The sequence below is a fragment of the Mustela erminea genome, chromosome 14 (assembly GCF_009829155.1).
Source record: "Mustela erminea isolate mMusErm1 chromosome 14, mMusErm1.Pri, whole genome shotgun sequence".
Classification (NCBI taxonomy): Eukaryota; Metazoa; Chordata; class Mammalia; order Carnivora; family Mustelidae; genus Mustela; species Mustela erminea.
In genome coordinates, this window is record NC_045627.1 from 83,112,493 (window position 1) to 83,137,705 (window position 25,213).

At 49.0% G+C, this 25,213-nt stretch overlaps 1 protein-coding gene and 1 long non-coding RNA gene across 2 annotated transcripts in view; both read left to right on the forward strand.

Annotated features, from left to right (window-relative positions):
- HTRA1 (HtrA serine peptidase 1) overlaps positions 1 to 25,213 on the forward strand; it is a 49,818-nt gene that overhangs the window by 3,108 nt on the left and 21,497 nt on the right. Inside the window, exons 2-3 of the mRNA XM_032312585.1 lie at positions 23,471 to 23,570; positions 23,987 to 24,191. Of these exons, the coding sequence (XP_032168476.1) occupies positions 23,471 to 23,570; positions 23,987 to 24,191 (305 nt within the window). The remainder of the gene's footprint in view (positions 1 to 23,470; positions 23,571 to 23,986; positions 24,192 to 25,213) is intronic.
- Positions 375 to 11,783, forward strand: LOC116573000. Its single transcript, XR_004278563.1, has 3 exons — positions 375 to 3,822; positions 7,125 to 7,127; positions 11,773 to 11,783. It is a non-coding gene; the product is annotated as an uncharacterized LOC116573000 (long non-coding RNA).

The following is a 25,213-nucleotide window of genomic DNA, read 5'->3' on the forward strand; positions in this document are numbered from 1 at the left end:
AAGGATGTGCGGAAGGAGCTCCCGGGACAGGAGCGGGCTCCATCATGTCCAAGTTCCTAGGGAGGGTTTGCCCGGGGCAGAGAGCGAGGGGAAGGGAGCAGGAAATTGGAAATGGCCGAGGACCAGAGGCCCTGGGCAGGTGAGCGGGTCTTTGTAGTCATGGTAGATCTTGGGATGGCGGAACATGCCACCATTTAAAAGAAAGCACTTTGGGGGCGCCTGGGGGGCTCGGTCACCGTGGAGCGTCTGACTTTGGCTCAAGCCACGATCTCAGGGTCCTGGGATCGAGTCCTGCGTTGGGCTCTGCACTCAGCAGGTCGTCTGCTTCTCTCTCCCTCCCTCTGTCCCTCCCCACCACTTGTGTGCTTTTTCTCAAATAAGTAAATACAATCTTAAAAAAAAAAGGATAAAAGAAAAGAAAGCACTTTCATCTGTACACCGTTTAATGAAAAACTTCAGACAACCTCTCTTAAAAATGGTTCTGGAAATGAAGGCAGATCCTCTGTTTCAGAAATCAGTGCTGTTGTCAGGGTTTGGACGGGCAAGGGTCCAATTACACTAGAGAACAAAGATCTCTCCTCTTCCACCATTAGCAGTTTGGATTAGTTTAAAGCAAAAAACTCTCTACTCTCAGGAAATAATAACAAAGAAAGGAATTGCAATGAATATAATAGTATAAGAATAAAGGCCAACATGCGTTTAGTGCTTACTCCGTGCCAGGCATATGTTAACTCATTGGACACTCCTAGAATCATAGGAGGGGTGTTCTGGAATCTTCCCTGTGTCACAGCTGGGAGACAGAGTCACCGAGAAGTTCCTTGTGCAGGACTTGAACCCGTGCGTCTGGTCCAGGGCCCATTCATAATCACCATGCTGTGCTGTTGACAGAGAAGCTAAGGTTACACGCCAGCGTCCACTAAGCTGCAGCCCATAGCTGGAGTAAACAGTGCTCCAGATGGCTGTGGCCTTGAGATGAAATGTAGGACACCTCCCAGCTCTCATTCCACAGGCACGGGAGTTGGAGGACACGGTTGCCCCCGGTGGCCATTGAGGCAGCTCTTGCTGCAGAAAAGTAAAGGGAGCGGAAGGGACTGGAGTAAAGATGTTTCCAAACCAGAGTCCCAGGCCCCAAACGCCTTCTGGGGAGAGAAAGGCCCCTCTGGATTCCCAGATATTACAAAAAATGGGCCAGGATGTCTAGCGCTGCAGACCTTTGCCAGAAAATGGACAAGAAGCTAGGAAAGAGGCTGAAAAAGACTTCCCAAAGCAGAAGGCTCCTCATTTCTGCTCCTAGTACCCCTGACAGGATGGCCCTCCCCACCCGAAACAGAGCCTAGGCAAGCCGGGAGCTCTCCCCAGTCCTGGTCCTGGTCCCCCTGTCTCCCTAACCCCCCCCACCACTCCCCGCCTGAAGAGCGAGGGCCTTTGAAGGGGGATCCTGGTGTGCGTTCCCGGAGAAGGACCACTGGCTTAGTGGAGAAACTGTCCTTGCAACAGTTTACGAGGATTTGCACTCTCTCGTTGGCTGTTTGCTTTTATTCTCTGTTGGTTTTGCTAAAGAGTTAAAATATTAAGATTTCATAAAATTAGTAAGAGTATCAAAAGCCAAGCATTGGAGTAGCATCATTCTGTCCAGAAGAACTGTAAATAGGTTGCGTTAGAGCCGAAAAGAACTGCCTTCAGCAGGCAGCTGTGGCGGGGACCATGTGGCCAGACGTCCGACAGCCTCCGGACCGCAAGGCTAGATTCTCAGTCCGTTTGGAGTTGTGTGATCCTGGACACCGTTTCGTGCCTTGGACTGAGAAATCAGACTTTCCATGAGCTTATATTTCAAGTGAATAAATAGCTCTGGTGAGGCTTAGTTTGAAGAAGAAATCAAGTTTGGCTCATGGCTGAGGGCTCCTCGGAAAGCCAGCTGGAGGGAGGCAGCGGCAGCTGGTCAATTCCCAGGCGGTTACCTGACCAGGTGACCCGCCCCCGACGTCTCAGGGCCTCGGAAATGAGGGGCTGGGGCCAGATGATCTCTGCGGTCCCTTCTAGCTGGAGTGGTCTGTGAGTTTTGTAAGAAAACTAGTCTGAAAATTGTGGTCCTTTCATCCCCATTTTAAAGGCTGGGCTGAGTTCTTTTCTTAAACTATTGATGAGTAAAGCTGGGGTTGGCATAGGCCCATCTGGTGTGTGGCCCATCTTGGGCCTGGATCCCTAGTACTTCAGCTTTTTCTGGCTGTGGAAAACCCCTGGGTGACCACTGTGGTGGCAGGCCCACCCTCCAAGACAGGAGCGCCAGCAAACCTGGTGCTTCTTGCTGCTTCCTGGGGGCTCTGAGGCTGAGGGGCACGGGTCCCTGGGGTGAGACCCCTCCTCAGTCATTTCATCTTTCCTTCCCACCTTCTCTGCCATAGGAGGGAAGGAAGGAAAAAAGAAAGAAAAAGAGAAAGGAAGGAGGGAAGGAAGAAGGAAAGAAAAAGAAAACTGATAGTAGCAGAGAACCTGAGGAGTGGAGCTATTCTAAATGCTTTTGGCAAGACTCCCAGAGGCGGTAGGGAAGATGGTGTGACCCCGTGCTGCTGGGTGACGTGTGTCTAGAGCCACTGACAAACACCAGCTAGTACAATATGGCACAGGGCAGAGATGAGTGACAGAGACGGGGCGTGTCGCTCGCGGTAGTCAGAGCCCAGAGTTTAGCTCTTGGAATCAGTGACCTAAGTTCTGTTTCTAAGTGTACTCAGAGCCTTTATGGAACCCCTACTATGTACTCAGAAGGCCCGGATGTAGGGAGTCAGAGGGAGCCCATGGTTTTCAGGAGCTTGTCGTAGGTCACGCGATACCCGGCTGAAGGCATCAGATCTCCATTTTCTAAGTGTGGGACTTCTTGAGTGCGACTTAATCTCCATAAGCCTCTGTTTCCCCATCAGTGAAATCATAATAAAAACACGAGGACTTACGTGCATTATCTCCTGGGGTTGTAGGAGGGTGGAAACTCTTAGATGAAGGGTTTGGGGGTGTATGTGATGTATTGCTAGAACCCAGTCAGTATTAGCTGTCCTCATAGTAACTGCCATCACCACTGAGGCATCCCACCAGGCTTCGGCTCAGTGGGGGAAGTGCTAGAATGATCGTGCCCCCCTCCCCACCGGGAGTAGGGTTGGGGATGGGTTAGAGAAGGCCTGGCAGAGAAGGAAGGTTAGGTAACGGACGTGTGTCCTGCGGGCTGACTTAGAAGTTGCCAGTAAATATGTTTAGAGAGTTTCTCCAGGCCCAGGGACTCAGACACCACTTTGCCCGTCACTCCCTGAAACCCCTGGTCCTTGCTGAGATATCATTGACAAGTGTGTGACTTCTCTAGAAAGAAGAGCTGGAACACCTGGGATTTAACAGGTGTGAACCTGTTAACCCTCCGTGGGGTCTGTGATGCTCAGGGGATAGCAGTAGACAGCGTGGAGGCCCCCAGACCTTCTTGAATAATCCTTGGTTTGCTTTCCATGTTTTAGGAGCTCCTCCCATGGAAAGAATGGTCACATCTTAAGGGGGGAGAAAAGCCTAGGAGCCTGTGGGTACCCTGTGATTTGAGATTCCTGGGACAAAACTGTCAACTAAGCACATTAAACAGCCCTCCATGGCCTCATGTGACAGCAGCTGGTCCCTCACCAGGGGCCAAGCCTGTCTCCTTGGGCTCAGGATGGTTTCGGGGCGCATGTTGTTGTGGCTGGAATTTTTGATAATTTTCAAACTTGAGTAAGTCCTGTCTAAATGAGTCAGAGCCTTGTGCAAGATCTTCAAGCCTCAGGAAACTTCTTTTTCATGAGTTATGCAATCAGATCTGTAGATCTGTGTGCATGTGTGTGATGAGCTGGGTTTTTTTTTGTTTGTTTGTTTGTTTTTCCTTTCCTCAGGGTCTGGCGAGATGTGCAGTAGAGTTCCCTTTCACACAGTTTCGGGTGAGAGTTCCCTGGCTCATCTAGCACTGAGTCATCCCGCTCCCCGTGGCTGGGAGAGCCCCGTCTTTGGTGTCAGTATTCCGAGTGGCGTCCGCTGCTTGGTGGGGATGGATGGACACAGAGAGCTCTGCCCGGCGGGGATGCCCAGGCAGGTGGCCGCCAAACGGATGGAGAGAAGAGAAGCCTCAGTGTCGAGCGGACGCATCTGCTTTTCTCTGGCAGAGCGAGCTAGCCGGGGTGGGGGGGACCCAGGGGAGGGCAGTATGACAGGCAGGGTGGGGGTGGGGAACAGCTCCGGCAAAACAATGACCCGAACAGCTACGGCCACTAGGTGCTCTCCGGGAGGGGGCGCTGTGCTGCCCAAGTTAGGGCCTGCCTGGGTGACCACCCATGCTCAGGGCACATGCTGGACACACCCGGGGAGGGAGGGGCACTGTCCTTGCGGCCTGGCTGAGTGGCGGTCCACTCCCCAGCAGGGGACTGTAACCATCCAAGGCCAGCCAGGAGGGATGAGGCAGCGCCCGCCGGGATTGGGCCCCGGGCCTGCCGCACTCCCAAACCATGGCTTGAGACTTCTCTGTGTCGAGTGTTATTTCGAAGCATGTGACTTAATCTCCAAGTATTTGGGGGGTTTCCAGCGATCTTTCTGTTATTGATTTCTAGTTCAGTTCCACTGTGGCCTGAGAACATACTTCGTATGATTTGTGTTCTTTTAAGTTTGTTAGGGTGTGTGTTCTGGTCTGGAATGTGGTCTGCCTTGGTGAGTGTTCCCTGTGAACAGCAGGATCTTCTGCTGTTGTTGGGTGGGGTGTTCTGCGAATGCCAGTTAGGTCTGGCAGACTGATAATGTTGCTCAGGTCAACTCCGGCCTTACTCATTCTCCACTGGCTTGGTCTGTCAGTTCCCGAAAGAGGGGCGTTGATGTGTCCTGAGTCTATTCTGAAACCCTGATCTGCTATCTCCTCTGTGACCTGCCAGTGTCCTAGGAAACACACGTTCTAGCCCCCCCTCGGAACTTTTGGGGGAGTTACTAACTCCCTTCAGCCTCAGTTTCCTTATCTATGATGTGGGGGTAAGGATGCCGCCTCGGAGACCTCAGAGGGACACTGTGAGGGTCAGGCTGGGAAGGTGTTTTGTCACCTGGGAGTCCTGGAGCATCAGAGCTGAAAGGAGTTAGGACCTCTGACTGGCAATGCCAGACTCTTTGGAACTCCTGGTAGAACCAGCACCAAGCAGTGGAGCCAGAAGGATGGAAAAAGTCATAGGCTTCCTGAGTGTCAAGACCCAGGTCTCGGGGGCACCTGGGTAGTTCAGTCGGTCAAGCATCTGCCTTCGGTTCAGGTTGTGATCTCAGGGTCCTGGGATGGAGCCCCGTGTCGAGCTCCCTGCTCAACCGGGAGTCTCCTTCTCCCTCTCCCTCTGCCCCTGGCTCAGGTATGTGTGCTTTCTCTCCCCACCAATCGTAGTCTCCCAGATAAATACATAAAATCGGAAAAAAAAAAAAAAAAGACACAGGTCTCCTTAGGGCATGTTATCCCACTGAGACACCATAGCTCTTGGCCAAGGTCACTGAATTGTTTGCAAGCACTGATCCTCTATTTCAGAAGGCCAAAGGCAAGAGTCCGCTACCATCAGCTCCAAAGGAAGGGCACTTTGGTTCAAAATGCCAGGACCCCAACTATTATTATAGGGCACACCACCGTCTCTTGTGTCTTTAGGGACCCCGTGGTCTGCGGGTCTGCGTTCTGATTTCCTCAGCTTGAGTTTCTTTTGAACAACTGCTGGTCAAGGAATGGCCCGAGTTGAGGTTCCTTAGTCCCAGCTCGAAACTTCTTCACCCTCTTGACATTTTGGCCCCGAAAAATATAGCACCACATGGCTCCTCCCTTATTGGAAAAACCCAGTAGGAGAAATCTGATAACAGAAGGTACAGGAGGAAGGTCAAGCATGTGAGATCATCTAGAAAAGACCCACATGCTCTGATTCCTTTCTGCACATGGGGTCACACAGTACGCTCATACACAGCCTGTTCCCTTGGGGTCCCCATCACTGGCCAGCCCGATAATTCTTCATCTTCTGAAAAATATCAGTGTGCCTCAGCAACGGTCTCTGACTACAGCAACTTCCATTTGCTTGTTTTCGGGGGTCCTATGGACAAGGACGACGCCTTCGCTGCAGCGACGCTGGTGGCTGGCCATACTCACTCACGGACTGGTGGAGAGGACCAAATCCCAGAACAGGAAACCTGGGTGTGGAAGGTCCTGGCAGGTCCTGCAGCCCAACCCTTCACTTTACAGATGGGGAAACAGAGTCACCCAAAGGGAGCATGCCTCTCACAACATGCCCCACCCATCAGCAGGGGAGCCCATGGAGACTCTGTGCTGAGGCCCAAGGAAGAGCCCCTGAGGCTTTCCCGCCTCCGCCACACCTTCCTGCTGGAGCAGGCGGGATCGACAGGAGGGCACGGACGAGAAAAATCCAGACGATTTTTCTATGAGGCTGAGAAACGATGGGTACTTTTGCTTAGTCTCTCGGAATGAGGCTCAAGGAAACGTCCCCCTCTCCCGCCCGCCGACAAGCAGTCTCCTTGGGTTGGAAGATGACCCAAAATCTATCCATGTAATGACTGATTTCTCCTTTCAAGAGTTCCGAGCACATATTATTAATGTCCTTGAACCGTAATTACAGTGCTCTTGCTGACGGGGAAAAAGGAGTACAAATATCGTGGTGGACATGCCAGATAGGTCAGGGCTGAGGTGCTTCCGTGCCTTTTAAGCTGTGGTTAGATTTTCTTTGAGATGAATATACCAAGCTTCCCTTCTCTTGGCATAAACGCTCTTTTTAGTTTCTTTTACCGTCCTGTGTAGATACCTTGGGAAACGCATTCATACTTTTGATGACATATTTTACTGTATCAGTTTCTTAAAGTTGCAAATACAGTTTAATTACATCAGAAATAACGAAAAACAGAAAAAGAGCCACAATTCCGGCAGCTTCATCGTCTCCGTCCCGAGCATCACCAGCGTCTGGTAGACCAGTCCCGGCCTTGTGTCCATTGATCTGTGGCTGCCGCTGCCAGTGATACTGGAATGAACCTTTCCGTGTTCATCGTTACTTCTGTATCTGGGGCTATTCCCTTGGGTAGATTTTAAGAAGTATGACGACTGGGGCGCCTGGGTGGCTCAGTGCGTTAGAGCCTCTGTCTTCAGCTCAGGTCATGATCTCAGGGTCCTGGGATCGATCTCTGCATTGGGCTCTCTGCTCAGCAGGGAGCCTGCTTCCCCCTCTCTCCCTGCCTGCCTCTCTGCCTACTTGTGATCTCTGTCAAATAAATAAATAAAATCTTAAAAAAAAAATAAAGAAGTATGACGACTGGATGGATGGATATGGATTTTTGATGCCCCTTGGTGTATGTTGCCAGGTTGTTTTCCAAGAGGATTTTACCCGTATTTGTTGCCATCAGCTATACAATTATCAATCTCTTAAGTCACTGATAGTTGAGGCAGGCAAAAATAAATTTCCCTGAGAGAAATCCTTCAAGACAAATAGAAAGGAAAGTATAAAAGGAATCATCCTGCTTAATGAGTTAATTACCTGGTTGATCTTTATTCTCAGGTGGATGCTTTTTTTCTTTTTTAAGGTTTTTATCTATTTATTTGAGAGAGAGGGGCTGGGGAACGAGCAATGGACAGGGTCAGAGGAAGAAGGAGAGAGAAGTAGACTCCCTAATGTGTTTAGTGAGGAGCCAGGACCAGCCAGGGGATGGGAAGGTCCGACGTCACAAGCCAGACTATGACTGAGAACATGAGTGATTGGATGGACACGCAGCCCAGGCCTATCCACACTGAACCTCCCGGATACCAAGGCTCCCCAGGATGTAGGAGGAGACCAGAATGCTTTTGTTTGTTTTGAAAAGCGAAGAATATGTTTATTCGACTTTTTTGTATTCATGGACAGAACTATAACATAAACCACATAGATAAAATCCAACTTTCTAGTAGTCACATTAAAAGAGTAAAAAAGGAACAAGTGACATTTTTTCTTTTTTTATTGCAAGTTCTATTGAGACATAATTCACATACCATAAAATTCACCCTCTGAAAGTGTATGGTTCACAGTTTCCCTATATTCACGGAGGGGTGTAGCTATCACCACGATCTAATTCTGGAACATTTTCATCCCTCCCCAAAGAAACCCAGTACCCATTAGCACGCACCCCATACATCGCCCCCCTGCCCAGCCCTGGGCACCCACTAATCTGCTTTCCCTCCCTGTGGATTTGCCTGTTCTGGACATCTTATGTTAACGGAGTCACACAATATGTGGTTTTTGGTGGCTGGTTTGTTTCACTTAGCGTGTTGTTTTCAAGGTCCATTCATGTGGCGTTCCTGAGCATTCCGTTTTATGACCGCCTCATGTTCTGTTGTGCCGACAGGGGAAGGCCAGACTTTTTATTGTATCTCCTCTTCCTGACGGCGGATTCTAATCCCAGCCGGGAAGGTCACGTTGAAAAGTCTGAACTCAGGCAGCGGCCCTGGCTTGTTCTGTCGGAAGAAACCCGAGCATGGGACACGGGAAGCCAGTGTTGAAAGCAGGAATATTCTATATGGCTGGAATTACTATGCTAAAAGGAAAAGATCAGGGAATGCGTTTTTCAGGTTTATTAGATCATATACCTTTTTTGGGAGCTGGAAAGGATGTCGGAAATGGTGTGGCCTAGCCCCTCATCATCTCAGCGCTGAGGTAACGGGGGCCCGGAGAGAGGAAGCGGCTTGTCTGGGGGGTCTCAGGGCCCACGTCTCACGTCTTTCTCGAGCCAAAGATTCCTTCTGGCTTCTGTCAGCTTTACAAGTTACCTTCATTCTCCTCCTCGGATCTGGAGGGTCGCGCTCATCACGAATGGATGTGCGGCACGTCTCAGGAGGACCTGTCCCCTTCCTGGACGGGCGTGGGGGGCGGTGGTTCTCTGGTCACATGCCTCCCTGTCCCTTCCTGTTCCTCCAACCAATCCCAGCCACCCCCCCCCCCCCCCCCCCCCCCCCCCGCCACCAGGGGGCTGTGGGAAGGGACCCAGGACAGCCGAGGAGGGTGTCTCCCAGTCTCCCAGGCCCCTTGAGCAACTCAACCATCTCCTCCCAGCCTGCGGCTTACGGAGCCTGAACCTTCCCGGCCCCTCCAGACATCACAACCAGGAGCAGTGGGAGCAGGAAGAGAACCCAGATGAGAAATCTGGGAAGGTCCAGACCGGAGCCAGATGCTTATCAAGGGGAATGCTAATAGTGTTTTTGTGAACGGAGCAGTCAGCTGTTTCCCTGATGGTAATAAAAGACACACATGCTGGGCATTCAGGAGACTTCGGGAAAAAGAAAAATTGTGTGAGGGAATGGATTGGAGACTTTTTTTCCTAATACATACAATAGGTCAGGAAAGAATGTCCAAGGCAACAATACTGACCAAACCCAAGCCCTCAACATGGTGTGCAAGGAAGGACTTTATCTGGGGGGCGGCCGCGGGGGGGCAATGAAACTGCAAAGTGATTAGCAATGACAGGCACCATTAAACATAGACACATTGTTCTGGAAAAGGCACATTTTACCATTGAAGCTGAGCCATGCTTGTGGCTGAATTTGTAGGGCTTTGCAGCCAACTGGCCGGGCGCCCCCAAAAGCCAGCAGGGGGTCGGGAGAGACCTGTCGCAGCCTTGTTTGGGTCAGAGTCAGGGTTTGTGCTCCTTCGTTTCACCTGCCCTGGTCTTTCCAGCACCATCTGCTGCAGCCTTGGCCCAGCCTCGGCGGACGGCTCGGCGCTCCGGGCACCGTGGACACGGGGGACGGATTCGCAGGCTGAGGTCTGGCGTCAGGCGAGCTTTTCCCACTCTCAGCCGTCTGGGAGCCTGCTCCGGAAAGAGAGGGGCTGCCAGCGCTCAGAAGTGCCAGTGTGGGCTGGAAATCGAGGCCAGGCTCCCGGGCTCCGCCTCCTCTTCCTCCTTTATTCACGATGAGGCGAGAAATAGGTCACACAGAGCCCTCCTGAATTTTCTTTCTTTATTTCTGTGCAAAAGACAGAGAGTCTGGGAGTCTCTCCTTCAATTTCGAATCTTAAAAAAAAGATAAAGGAACAGTTGCTACTTGTGAATTCGGTTTATTTTAACAAGAAGAGGTCCAAGAGCCTTTGGCCTTGGGAAGTCTGACTCCCCGATGGTGTCTTCCGTTTTCTCCTCCTGCCTTCGATTTGCTGCCTGGTGCTCCCGTTGGTGCACTTGATGCACGGGATTTTCAGGTTTATTCTAGAACTCAGCCTGTTGCCTTCGCCACAGCCAAGTGATGCCTCTCTGTCCCTCCTGTGCATTTTCTCTGCAAGGTTCAGAGAAACCTCGTTGCACGGGGCCCCCCGGGGCCCTGGAATTTGCAGCCACAGCACTGATTAGAATGGGGGTCTGGTTTCCCGGAATGTGCAAAGTCTCGCTTCTGTTTCGGCTGCCTCCACAGCCAGACCAGCGCTGGGCCAGCCCCTGGGTTGGAGCTGTGACTGACAAGTGTCCTTGGAATGGGACTGAGTGGGACAGACGGAATGCAGCCCCTCAAACTGAAAACATGGAGAAAGTGGGGCATCTTTGCTGCTTTCACGGGGTTCTGCTTCTCCCCGCCGCCCCCGCAGGCAACCACTCTTGCAGACTCAAGGCCTCAGCCCCTTTGCACGTCATGACCCCTTACCCATTAGGAACCTGTTTAAATGGATTTCTCTGCTGATCCTTAGGGAGAAAGTCATGAAAGTTCTCCGTTAGAGGAGGAAGCATTCTGTTTTCCTGCCGTCTGGCTCATGCCTGCCTCTCTTTCTATCCGCCTTGGCTGCTCTGCACCCCCCTCCTGCCCTGCCCCCACCCCTCTCACGGTCATTCTCGAATTCATCATGCAACCTCACAAAGAGAGCTTTTCTTAGTGAAAAACCATCCCCCTCGCCCTCCCTGAATGTGGACCGGCTTCCCTCCCAGCTGCACGGTGTCAGGTTAGTTAACTGCCTGCTTCTTGTTCCCTTCCCCGCGCACCTGCACAGGTGGGACCGGTGTCCTGCTCCGGCTTCGGGTGCCTGTGCCTGCAGAGTTGTGGAGCCCAGCTCCAGTTCTGACATCAAAAGGTCTGAGGTGGGGCGCCTGGGTGGCTCAGTGGGTTAAGCCGCTGCCTTCGGCTCAGGTCATGATCTCGGGGTCCTGGGATCGAGTCCCGCATCGGGCTCTCTGCTCAGCAGGGAGTCTGCTTCTCTCTCTCTCTCTCTCTCTGCCTGCCTCTCTGTCTACTTGTGATCTCTCTGTCCAATAAATAAATAAATAAATAAATAAATCTTTTAAAAAAAAAAAAAAGGCCTGAGGTGGCAAGCAGGGCAGGGGAAACCCGTCACTGTGCGAAAGCATGCTATTCTTGCCGTCATAGCTATGGGCCAGGGTGGGCGCTCCCTATTGGTTGGCCTCGGCCTGCCGCCCTCGCATTCTCTGATTTGTCTCTCTGCTGTTACACCCCCAGAAGTGTGGGGACCTTGGGCTCAGGACAGTGCCGTGCTGGGGAAGTAGGAGGAGCATCGGAGCGCCAAGCATTGGACCCAGCCCCCCTCCCCCCGTGGGGCTCCCTTGGCCTCTCTGTGAAGGTGCCAGACTGAGCAGAACAGGGCAGGTGGGAGAGCAGGTGATGGGCTGGGGGTGTCAGTTTCTCTTGGAGATCCCCCCTGGATTTGGGCCCAGATCTACTTACCCAGCAAGTAGCCTGTTGGTAGTTATTTTTAATTCGGCCATGCTAGGGACAAGGAAACGTTAGATGTGCCCCTTGGACCACCTAATGATGAGAAAGAGGACGGCCTCCAGTACGCACCCCTGTGGACATAACGTTCCGGGGTCTCAGTGGCTCGTGCCCTGAACTGAGGCTGGTACTTGGAGCTCCAGAAGCAGGACCTCACATGGGGGGCTCATGTTCCGGGTGTGGGGGCCGTGTGCAGGTGGCTGATGACTGCTCAGGAGTGTGTCCCAGACCCCTCAAGCAAGTGAGCCCTTCTGAAAGACTAAATACTTTAGGACACCCTGCTTGGGACATGCTGTGGTTGTTTCTTTGGTTATAGTTTCTGAGCCGGGGGGAGCCCGGCTGGCTGTGCCTCTGCCGGCAGTCTGGGGAAAGCTTTTGGGCTGGACCTTGAGTCTAGAGCAGTGGTCCAAGCTGGCATCTCAGGGATGGTTATCTCTCCCCGTCACCACAGTGTAGGGGGTGGTGGGCTCCTGGCCCTTCAGGTGAAAACGGGGACATTTTGTCCATTGGCCTTCATGTCCAAATTCTGTGCACTGCATTTTGTGCCTTTGCCTTTGAAGGGATCTTATTTCTTTTGTCACTTGTGCCCATGCGACAGAAGGAAGAGGTGGCTGGGAATGGCAGCATGGGGGCCGGGGCGAGAGGAGGAGGCCGAGTTGTCCCCAGCCGCCCTCCTGTGGTCCCATGGCCAGCAGGCCCTGGCTGACTCTGGCCTTTTTGGCTGAGTTTCTTCCTTCATGTTTCTTGTCCTTCTCCCCGCATCCTGCCGACTGTGGGAACCGGGCTGTGCTATGATTTGTAGGCGAGAAAAGGGCCCATAGCTTCAGTGGCACTTAAAGTTGTAGCAATTAGGTGAAACATTACAAGTGATGTCTTTCTTTTTCTTTGAGAGTTGGTGGTGGGGGGGGATCTTGGAAGCCACCCAATCGAGCCTCCTTATTTTAAAGTTGAGAAACCTGCAGCCCAAGGGGCTTGCGAGGTCACGTGCCTCCTGCATGTGTGAGCAGTGCCCGAGCTTTGGACCATGGAGGGCGGGGTAGGGGGTGGGAGGCTCCTGGCATGTGTAGTGTCCGTCAGCTCCTGAAGACTGCCTGTGGGCTCCTGGGCTTGGCCGGATTCAGTATCCCGGTCAGCAGCATGTGCTGCCTTCCAGTACTTCATCCGCCCCTCGGGTTTTAAATCAAATGAAATTGAAATGCAGGTGTGCAGTCCGTGCAGTCCGTGCCCAGAAGGACCCCATACCTGGGTTAATGCTCTGCTGTCACCCTCTTGGATTTCTCAGTACTCTGGAACAAGGAGCCCCTGAGTTTTTGTTTTGCACGGGGCCCTGCAAATCATCTCTCCCGTCCTGAACAGTGCATTAAAATGCCAGTGATTTGATCAATCTGCTCTTGCAACTGATTTAAATTTTGGGAACATGCCGTACCCTGTGAATAAAGGGGGATTCATTTCTTTTCCCTCGAAGACACTGTGTTCTGTTTTCCAAATTAGCTCTACTTCTCGATTCTGTTGAGAAACTGGAAGGCACGATTGTTCTTGTTGGAAGCCAAGGTTGGATTGTGAATCTTGAGTTCCGGCCCTGAGCTCTCAGGCATGGAAGTGGGAGGCATTTTCCTACAGCTGCGGGGGCTGCAGGGGGCTGGCGGCCGAGGGAAGGACCTGGAGGGGAGGCTCCGGCTGCAGAGTGGAGGGGTAGCCTCCCACCTGTGCCACTTGCCGGCTCCGAGGACACGAGTCACATGTTCCACTCCTCTGCCTTACTTCTCTGATTCTTCCATTTTTCCATCTTTCTGTAGACTGGGCATAAGATCCTCCTTCAGGCTGCAGGAATAACTAGAGGTAATGTTTACGGAGTGCCTGGCGTTGGGCTTGACGCATAGTAGATGCTCAATAAATGAGTAAGATTATGGTTTTATTATTTGATTGCCAACATCGCGGGTTGGGTAGGAATTGGCGAGCTGTCTGGGAGAACGAGGATCCAGGCAGGAAGACAAACAGGGTGAGTGCAGGCAGGTCGGGTGGTGCGTGGTGTCTTGGAGGCCAGTGAGAAGTTTGAGGCAATGGAGAGTGTACATCAAGAAGTCATGGGACAGAGAGTTGGGGAATCAGAGCCCCCTCTGGAGGAGGGAGCTGTGCCCATGTGATGGAGACCAGCATGAGGGTCCTGAATAAGTTCATGCACCCCAGGTCATAACTATTGTTTTGGGGGAGACACCTGAAAATGGGCCAGGTGTGCCTGAATTAGAATGCTGAAACGGGATTCTGAGAGGCCTGAGAAGTGTGGGAAGAGGCACTCGGAGGCCTTGAAATGCACCTGGACAGTGGCACACCTTGTGAGAGCGGGGAGGTGATCATGGCCTTGAGCGCAGGCTTTGTGTGCGTTCTCTCCCTTAGGACTTGGCAGGGCCTGGAGGAGGTGGTATTATTTCCATCTTGCAGAACGGGAGACTGAGGCTCAGACAGGGTCACTGTGTGAAGTAACACGGCTGTGAAGGGGCAGAATCAGGATCTGAGGCCCAGTCTGGCTCAGGCGTCATCCTGGCACCAATGGGAGCCTTGGGACCTTTCCCAGCCTCGCTGACCCTGCTAGGAATCTACTGGGGTTGGAGCTCTGCCTGGCATTCCATCCATCCCTGACACTCCAAGTGTCAGATGAGGGGGGCGGGGTTTGTCTGGAGAAGGCAGGATAGAGCCCAGAACAGGGGCAAGGTGTCCAGGATCCATTGCTAGGATTCCTGGAGCCAGGTCTGAGGCAGCTGCCCCCAGCCGGGGCAGCCCTGGGGTTCTCCTGGGACTGCCAGAGAGGGCCTGGAGGGCTCCCTTGGTCCTTCTAAAGCGGATGCTTCCCATGCTGGCCATGCTCTCTGGTCGTTGGCTGAGAGTCCTTGTGGCCGAGGCAGTGCACCCTGTAAGTTGTAGGTCAGGGGTCCCCCCACCCCCTTACATTGCCAGCTGTCATGAGCTCCAGAGGGCCTGAGACCTGGGAACCTGTGGGACTCAGGCCTGCTACTTGGGTAGGGTTGGCACTCCTGCCTTTCTGTTGGCAGGTCTGGGTTTTATGGGGTCTGAAAAGCATACAGTTTGGGGGGCCCTCTTTAGAAAAAATTCCAAACTATAAATATAACATTAGGCATGGACATGATCTTTATTTAGATTGAAAAAGCAAACTGCCATAAATTACAAGTTTTTCAAAATAAGAAAATCCTACAGACTCCAAAAACCCAGAAAAATGTCATGATGTTGTCATTAAATGCCAAACATACCTTCACCTTTAAAACATCTTCCCTCCCGGGGCACCTGGGGGGCTCAGAAGATTAAGCATCTGCCTTTGGCTCAGGTCAGCCCCATATCAGTCTCCTTGTTCAGCGGGGAGCCTGCTTCTCCCTCTGTCTCTGCTGCTGCTCCCGCTGCTTATACTCTTTCTCTCCTTGTCAAATAAATAAAATCTTTTTTAAAAATTAAAAAAATAAAATACCTTCCCTTTCCTATATATTTTTGGGGCTATAGACTCAACCACCTTTTCATAGGACAGTGAGTTTGTGTTTCCTAGGGAGAGAATAGAATGATTTATTATTATTATTATTATTATTAATTTAGTCTTTCCTCTGGCATATTTCCCCACTACTATGTACTTCCAGGCCAGGACACCATACCCTGTACAATCTCTGGCTTGTACTAGGAGCCAGGATAGAAATGCAGAAGTGACTTCAAAGCACATAAGTGTATCTAATGAAACCCAAGCAAAATGACTCTACAGTTCGACTGTTTAGGCCCATCCCCAAATGCTACAATTGCTCTGATAGGACAGGAGATGTGTGGCAGAGAGAAGGAGACAGTCATCTCAACCAACTACAGTTTAAATATTTTTATAAATTTTTTTTGTTATTTATTAATTATTTTCCAAAAAGTATCTGACAACTGAATGCTTTGCTAGGGCCCCTCGCAGGGCCAGTGTTTACCTTTACCCTTCACTGTAAATCCACTTTTGCTCTGAATTATTGCAACTGTGTTGGGATTTGGGACCCTCTGCTGGAGAGAGCCCAGAGGTGTCAGGCAGAGGTCCCCAGATTTTCATGGTTCGTGACACCCTTAGTGTTTCAGTAATCTTTTCGTGGTACCTCCTCAGCCAAAAGAAATACCTAATGGTTTTATTCATCAAGTAATTAAGTCCCAAGAAATAAATATGTGTTAGTGTCTTTGCAGTATAATTGTCACTTGCAAAGAAAATAAAGGAAAAATGGAATTTTAATTTTGTTACTCAATAACCACACCTGTTTATGGATGGGCTAGGTGTACTGCTGGGTTCCATAGAGCCTCTTAAGCCTAAAAATTAGCTTGGACACTGCCACGCCCATTTCCAAATTCAACATTGATTTTTGTACAGTATTTGCTTTTAATCACAGTGACCACCAGCCTCCAAAGTGACAAAGATACAAAAATCATCCGAAGGATCATAGTGCAGTTTGATCTTGAAACTGAGAACTAGCTCATCCCGCAGGCATCAAGTAGCACAGTGTTTCTGCAGAAAACTTAAACTGTCCTGTGAGTTTGCTGTGGCACTCCGGGGTGTCTTGGGGCAGAGTTTGAGAACTATGGCTTTAGAAACATAAACACTTCTCTCTTCTTTCTGCACCACATCTAATCTTTATCTGACATTTTTACCTTAACTATTTTAAAAAAGCACACCTTTTGATGTTTTTAAAGCACATACCCGATTTTGTGTTAAAGTTTTTCCTAGAAACACAAATAAAGTTTATCTGTTGACTCGTAGTCCCCACCTTGTAGATTTTCATTTCCGCTGCAACACATTCTCTTCACTGTGATAATGTATGTCAAATACTTAACTTAGTGCTGGGCTCTTTTTGGCAAACACTTAATAATGGAAGTGTCTGTTATGCTAATTTTGATACTAATTAATGAAACTTAGCAACACTGTATCTCTTTTTCCTCCTATAAGGAAGTTGTTGAAAATAGTTAAAGAAGTATTATCTGTAAAACTCCATGGAACATGGGTTCCAAGGAAGTAATATTTATGGAGTTGTGTGCTTTCCTAGTAGTTTATAAAGAGGAGACAGGAATCATTTATTATTTTTGGATGAAATCCTGGCAATTGTAAAACTCGTTAAATTATAAGAAATGTTGGCTACTCTTAGTGGGTCATTTGTTGTGTTAAAAATCAGTAATGATAAATATTTATTAGCTAAATGGAAAGGCCTGTCCTGTAAAATGTTGTGACTCATCATTCTACTAATCCTAGTTATTCAGAATTTTTCAGTCTAAAATAAAGTCACATAGTGTCAGTCATTTGATTTTCTCTTTTTGAGAATTGTTTTGGATATCCCATATTTTTTGCTTTCCCCATAAGTTTCAGAAATAGCTTATCAATTTCTACACAAACACCTGCTGGGATTTTCACTGGGAATATGCTGAATCTGTAGGTCAATTTTGGGAAAATTGGTAACTTTGTAATCTTGAGACTTCTGACTCATGAGTAGGGGGTATCTCTTGATTTACTTAGATCTTTTAAAATTTATTTCAGCAAGTAGGAGACAGGGAAACAAACCATAAGAGACACTTAACGATGGAGAACAAACTGAGGGTTGATGGAGAAAGGTGGGCAGGGGATGGGCTAGATAGGTGATGGGTATTAAGGAGGGCACCTGTTGTGGTGAGCACGGTATTGTATGTAAGTAACAAATCACTGAATTCTGCTCCAGAAACCAGTACTGTAATGTTTGTTAACTGCCTAACATATAAATGAAAAAATAAAATAAAATAAAATTTATTTCAGCAGTGTTTTACACATACTTTATTAAATAGTTACCTACCTATTTAATGTTTTGATGCTATTGTAATTGGTATTTTAAAAATGTCAATTTTTCCAAGGGTTAATTATTAATATATAGAACTACGGTTTTGTGTATAGTGACCTGTTAGCCTGTGGCAATGAAAAACTCACTTATTCTAGCAGCATATTTACAGATTCCTAAGCAACTTCCATATGCACTATTACATCATCTTCAAATACTAACAGTTTTACAGTCTCCTTCCTAACCTTTATGCTTTTGATTTCCTCTTCTGGCTTAATTATTCCAGCCAGGACGTCAGTAAAATACTGAATGGAAGTTGTAAGAGCGGATGTCCTTGTCTTATTCTCAGTTTTAGAGAGAAAGTATTTGATCTTTCGCTATGAAGTATGAGATTAGTTTTAGGTTTCTTATTGATCCCTTTTATCAGGTTGAGGAAGTTGTTTTTCTAGTTTGTTGAGTGTTTTTATTGTGAATGAGTGTTCAATTTTTGTCACATCTTTTTGCATCTGTTGGATAATTGTTTGGGTTTTCTTAGTATTATATTCCAATGTTAAGCCTTATTTGTGTATTTATTTTAAAACATATTTATTTATTTGAGTGAGAGAGAGAGCGCAAGAGCAGGGGAAGGGGCAGAGGGAGAGAATATCCAAGCAGAGTCCTGGGTCTATCCCATAACCCATGAAATCAGGACCTGAGCCAAAGCCAAGCGTGGACACTCAACTGACTGAGCCACCCAGGTGCCTCATGTTAAACCTTATTTATTCTTTCCTGGAATAAATCCTGACTGGTCATGACATATTATTCTTCTTGCTAAATTGCTGAATTCTCTTTTTTTTTCCTAAATTGCTGAATTCTGTTTACTAAACATTTTCATGACATTTGGTCTGTGTTCATGTTGGATATTAGTCTGTAGTTTTCTTATAATGTCTTTTGTCTGGCTTTATGTCAGAGTAATGTTGGGTTTATAAAATAATCTGGGTAGTGTTTTCCCTATTCTATTTTTGGAAAACATCTGTGAAGTATTAGTATTGTTTCTTTCCTAAATGTTTGGTAGAATTCACGCATGGAGTCATGAGCATGAAACATTCTTTGTGGGAAGGTCTTTAACTGCGAAGACAATTTCTTGTTTGGGTTAACTATATTTTCTTGAATGAGCTTTGGTAAATGAAGTCTTTTAAAAAAAATCTGTCCATTTCCCCAAGTTGTAGAATTTATGTGCACAATTTTGTCCAGAGTATTTCCATATCATACTTTTAATGTCTGTAGGATCTATAGTGATGCTTCCTCTTTGATTCATGATATTGGTCATTTTGTCTTTCCTGTTGTTTTCATTAATCAGGAATGTAAAAAAATACCTTACCCCCACGTTTCTGAATTCTGAATCACCAGCTTTCTGTAAACGGTGGGCTGTCAATGAACTCCAAGCAATTCCAGCTTCTGTACCATAATGGAGCAATGAGAACAGTTAGAAGGGTCAGACCTTGACCCTGCATGAGGCTTCCCATTTTCATTACCTTCTGCCACATTGGTTTGGCCTAACTAAGCAAGGCCCTCACTTTGTAGAGGGAGTTACATTTGTCTTCTGGTGCAAGCTGGTTGCTGCTTGTGAGTTTGAGAGTACAGATACGCTGCATGTCAGGTCAGATTATTCTGCTGACCCAGTGCCCTGTTTCCCTTCTGCAGTGGCTGTGGGTTAGCCTTGTACACAGGGGAACACAGGTAAACCTCAAAGCCAGAAAAATGGGCCTGCTGCACAGCTTCCCCTTGATCTCTGCCTCTGTGGGGGTGGCCACGATGGCCCTGTTAGGAGGAGTTTCCAGGACCTACACAAATTTGCCAAGGTCAGGAGAGTAGTTCTGTCCCTAATGTATCACTGAGCTGTGTGGCGCTCACACCTGTCCAGAGCAGCCTACTGGATGGCACCTTTATCTATTTTCTTTTTATTTTTAATTTTCAACTGTATGCCATGACTTGGCCAAGCACTTCATATACAGAACCTTATAAAATCAGCATCAAAACCACTCCGTAGGTGTTATTGTCATTACATTTTATGGACAAGAGGAGAACTCTTGGGGGAGTCAGGTGACATACCTAGGGTCGGTCCCACAGCAGATGAGTGTTGTGTGGAGAGTCATACCCTGATCTGTTTGATACCACGTCTGTGCTCTCAGCCGTTGTCCCCGTACTGAGCGGCCTGGATGCCGCAACCTGCTGTCTGTCTGCATCACTTAGACACTGGGTCCACCTTATCCATAAATCAAGAGCCAGAGCCAGTCTGGGTCCACCTCTGGGGATTCTCCACCTCGGCTGACCCCTCTGGAAGGAAGACAGTTGGCCGGCAGTTGAGATCAGAGCACATGGAGCCAGCCAGGGCTTGTAAAGACTAGGGGGCAGTGGCAGTGTCCTCTAGCTTGACAGACAACCTTTTACATGGGGCGGGATTCTGACACGGAGCCACGCTGCTCTTGAAAAATGTTCATCCCTTGTTCTGAAGTAGGATTTTGAAAAGCCAAACACTTCTTTGGTTTGACATCTTGCCCATGTTTGAACAATTAGTTGGTGTTCCTTATGTTCCTTGTTTCTGCTCTATTTCATGTTCCTGTTGGTGCTGGTCCACTCAGTGGTGGTAATGGAGGTCCCTGGTTGCTTTTCATCTAAGCTGCACAATTCAGGCTTGTCAGTTGGGCTTTTCATTATGGTCTGTCCTCCTGCTTCTCCTTTCTGTTTACTCATCTGCAGTCTGCGGAGTCCTGCGCCCAGTCTCCGATTCCACAAACTCTTCATCTTGCTTCAGCTTGCTGAGAGGGAGAGAAGGGGATTCGATCATAGCATGTTGGATCTAAACCGGATGGACTTTGCGGATCATTCTAGAGGCACCTGGCCCCATTTTACAGATGGGGAAATGGAGACCATCGGCAGACAGGACGGGCCCTGGGTCTTCCGGTGCCCAGGCCAGTGTCTTCCCTGCTCTCCCATCTTGCTTTCCCGGGGTGCACAGGTCCTGGAGGCTCTCTCGCTAGTTTGTGTGAGAGAGCAAGTGGTTCTCGCACTAGCTGGATAAAACCATGTTCACTTTTACTCCTACTGCGGGCAAATTCTCCTATGCCTGCTTTGGGAAGTCAGAGAGAGGAAGTAAGTTAATGTTGGTAAGACTCTGGTAATGGCCCTGCTTGAGAGAGTCTCTGAGACTCCATGCGGCCTTGCAGGGTTCTGGCCTTTGGGCATTAAACCTCCTTTTGGCCTTTCCCAGGAAGCTGGTCTGAGGCAGCCCGGATGCGTGTGTTTACAGCTGTCTCGGGGTGAGGCTCATCAGGTTTTGTGGCCAGAGGGAATATTTCTATCACCTTCTTTATAGCTCCCTTCGGTGCACTTGGGGAAACAGGCTAATTAATAGAAACCTGGGATGGTGGTAGTATGTCTGGGGCCAGGATTAAGAAGAAAAGTTGTAGATCTGCCCAGATATTCTTATTACTTATACTCTTTATTAAGAAAATTTAGTATCTATGGAGAAGTCATTTAGGGGCTATGAGTTTCAGTTTCCCTAAATATAATACAAGCACGATATCTGAAGGAAGAAAATAAAATAGGATCCTGTATGAAAGGACTTTGAAAGCAAAACTAATAAGATGATGCTACTGTGAACTTGTCGAATTAGTTTTCTTGGTCTAGTAGGTGCTGATCTTTTTCTGACCTTAGAAAACCATGCTCGGCAAAAAGAGAGGGATTCCAACCCGGAAGGAAAGCAGCCGAGAGCCCGGTAGCCAGGACGGAGAGGGGCCCTTTGCTTGTGGATGGCCTCTCACTTCCCAGAGGAAAGGCTTGGGAGAGGCAGGCTCATCCCTGAGATGTCCTGGGGTCCAGTGGTATGAGTCGCATTGCTGATGTCTCTGGTGGGGTCACACAGCTGTGGCAGGGACCAAGGGAAAAATCTGGACAGCTGCTGTGGGGCTGCCATGGAAGTCTGTGGATATGCAGCTTTGAGGGCCACAGAGGACTTGAAAGGGTCACAGCTTTGACAGCTGGCCCCGAGCCCGGGCGGAGGCCCACAGGGAGGGAGGCGTGTTGGGGTGTGAGTCTCTCTAAGTGTCTGTGAATATAGATATGTGTGTGTATGAGTGTAAGTGTGTGTTAGTGCATGTATATATATGAGTGTGTGTGAGTGTGTGTGCAGCTCTGTGTGTATGAGTGCACACGTGTAAGAGTGCACACATGTGAACCTACACATATATGTGAGTGTGTGTACATGCATGTGCACAAGTGTGTATGTGAGTGGGAGAGTATATATATGCACATGTATGTGTGTGAGAGACAACGTCTGTGTGTGCGTGTCTGTGTACATGTACATACGTGTGCATGCTCACAACTGAGCGTGTAAGTGTGGGTGTGTGTTTGTGTACACCTCTGCGCATGCGTGTTGGGGTTGGGGAGCAAAGGCCCTTAGGGGAGTCAGGGGCAGTTTTGTAGGCCAGTGGTTTCTTTTTAAACTACAAAGTTGTGCTGTGAATCCCTCCGGGTGAGCTGTGGCAGGGAGCGACAGGGGCGGGGGACAGATCAGTGCTCCTTAGACCATCTGTGGCAAACGAACAGATTTCCTTTATTTCCTATTCATTATGGCTCAATTAAAACACGCTAGAAATGAATTCCTACCAAGATGTCATAAGAAAGGAACAAAATATAAACCCCAGTTTAAAATTTTTCGATGCAACAGACAGAAGAGGACTCTGTGAAATTGCTCTAACGGTTTCTGGAAGCTTCCTGCCAGTGTCTGTGGGGGACCAATGGGTAGCGGGGCGGGCAGAGCCTGCCTCCCTGGAGCCTGCTTTGTGTGGCTTTAAGCGAGGCGACTGGGCCAAGGGAGACAAGGAGAGAGAAAGGAAAGGGTGTGTGCGTTCTCTGCTGCAGACTAGCCTAGAACCCCTCTGGCCTGTGAAGGCAGAGAGATGTGTTGAGGGATGTGTGCAGGTGGCACGGATTTGGGACCAGGACTGCAGGCTCGGGTTGCACTTGCGGGGGCCACACTGGCCTCTGCTGCCACCTATGCCCGCAGAATGGGTTTCCTGGGACCTGAGTTCCCAGAAGCTCATTTCTGAACCAGATGCCGTGGTGTGTGCATCTGGTGGGTGGAAGCCATTTTTTGGCCTTGCTGGGTGAGAGTCCTACACTGGGATGTGGGATTTCTGTGTCTAAAAGTAGCTTTGAAATGGGGGTTTGCTAATTACTTGTGTGTATGTTTATATAGAAATTATGGTCATTTGATTTCCCTCTCTTTCTTTTCTCCCCCCAATAGTATCAAGGCACCTCTTGTGCCTTCTGGCCTGGGATGTCCCAGGGGGCTGGAATAAACAAGGCATAGTGGACAACTGCTCTGGGGACGGACGGTGGCCTCTGTTCACCTTGTGGGATCAGTGGGAAGACAGGATCTGTGCCTTTGCCCTAATGCCTTTTCAGTCTGTAATGTCTAGTGGGCATCCCCCCAAAGCCACCTCAGCTCTCCGCTCGGTGGTGATGATAGCAGTGGCATGCTGGGAGTGGCTGCTTCTCTGTGGCACTGTGGGAACTGGCAGGGGCATGGCGGAGGGTGGTGCCGTGACCATGACCATGACCCCTTGCCTCACCACCTTTGCCGAGGAGCCGCTAGGAGGTCCAGGTATCAGCTGGTGCCTCTGGGTCAGCATTTTTCAGTGAAACCATTGGGAGGAGAGAAGCAGAGCAAAGAGGTCATCTCTGATGGGTGTTACCTCTTACGTGAGTGGAAGTTCCCTTGTGAGCCCCGAGAACCTTTGCAACGGAGTGCAGGTCTGGGGTCTTGTTCTCACTTGTCCGGGGTTCCAAAGGTCCGGGTGTGTATTTTGGCCCCTTCTCACCCATGTCTTTCTCAGGAGCCACAGCACAGAGCACCGCGTCTTGATGTGTCCTGTCTTTGCTTTGTTCTCAGGCCCGGAGGACCCCAACAGTCTGCGCCATAAATACAACTTCATTGCCGACGTGGTGGAGAAGATCGCTCCTGCTGTGGTTCACATTGAGCTGTTTCGCAAGTAAAGAGGGCCTTCTTGTTTTCCCATGGCCTCTGAGGCTCCCGCTGGAACGCGCTGCCATTAGCAAAGCATTAGGGCTGTTTCTGGGGCCCTTTGAAATGTCCAAGAGCCACCGAATATGTTCCTACGGGAAGATAACATTTCACCCTTAGTATGCTTTCCCCTTAGACTGTTTGAATATACCTTCTGACCCTTCTAGATCACTTAAGAACCTCTAGCTCTGAATAGAGTCCCTAAGAATATTTTTTAAGTGGAATTTTTGGATGCTTGCAAAAATCAGTAGCCTTCCGTTGTTTTGAAGGTTAAATAGACCCGGCATGTAAAGTAAATTCCTAGATGTGTGTTGCTGAATCAGTACGTTGAACAGTTGATCTGAAGGTGTTTGGGGCTTAACTGGGCTGTCCTCTGGGTTCTAGGCTTCCTTTTTCTAAGAGGGAGGTGCCGGTGGCCAGTGGGTCTGGCTTTATCGTGTCTGAAGATGGACTGATTGTGACAAACGCCCACGTGGTGACCAACAAGCATCGGGTCAAGGTTGAGCTGAAGAACGGTGCAACCTACGAAGCCAAAATCAAAGATGTGGATGAGAAAGCAGACATTGCACTTATCAAAATTGACCACGAGGTAAGTCCGCTCCCTGCCTGCAGACCTGAGTTCCCAGGTGGCAAAGCCTGAGAGAAGTTAGAGGTCCAGAGCACCCTGATTCCTGAGAACCAGTCAAGACTGGACCCCAAGAGGAGAGCATTTGGGAGATACTGAGTGTGGCTTCTGGTGAGGGAAAGCGGGGGGACCTGTGGAAGCATCTTTAAGAAGCAGGCTGTAAGATCAGAGTTTTAAAAATGGAAGCTTATATTTTTATAAAAGAAAGCAATAGTTTTATAAAGAAATTAGTAGGTAAGCAGTGAATATTGAGTCTCCCTTCCATTCCTGAGGCAACTCTTGTTCTTTTGTGTTCATTTTTATTCATTCATGTGTTTCACTGGGTTTGAAAACAAGCCATGTCTCCCAAATTGGGGTTTTTCAGGGTTACTGGATGTGTGTGTGTGCGTGCATGTGTGTGTTTGTGTGTGTGTGTGTAGGCTTTATCTGTGATTTGAGAGAGGGAGAAGGGAAGGGATGGGGGGAGGGAGAGAGAGAAGCCCAAGCAGACCCTCCACTGAGCAGAGAGCCCGTCGCAGGGCTCGATCCCACGACCCTGAGATCATGGCCCGAGCTGAAACCAAGAGTCGGACCCTTAACCCACTGAGCCACCTAGGCGCCCCTCTAGACGTGTTAACAATTCTCCCTTCTTCAAAAAGTTTTGGAAACCTTGAATTAAAGCAGAGCTAATGGATTTCTTTCTTGGAGACTTTCTCAGAACTTTTGATATGCTAATGTGCACAGCTCTCTCCCACGAAAGGGTGTACACCCCAGGTGATAAGCATCTGTGCTTGGAACCTTTTTTTTTTTTTTTTAAACTGAGATGCAGTGAATTCAATCTGAGAAATGCTGTATTTGAAAATGGTTTGCTTTTTATTTAAATGTTCTCCTTGTAGTCATGTTTGCCCTGTTTGATTTGTGTAGTGAAGACTTCATACCTGAAATTAAATCCAGTTCCTACCAGACCGTCAACAATTCCCACTTGTTGGTAGATGTCGGTAGGCAAG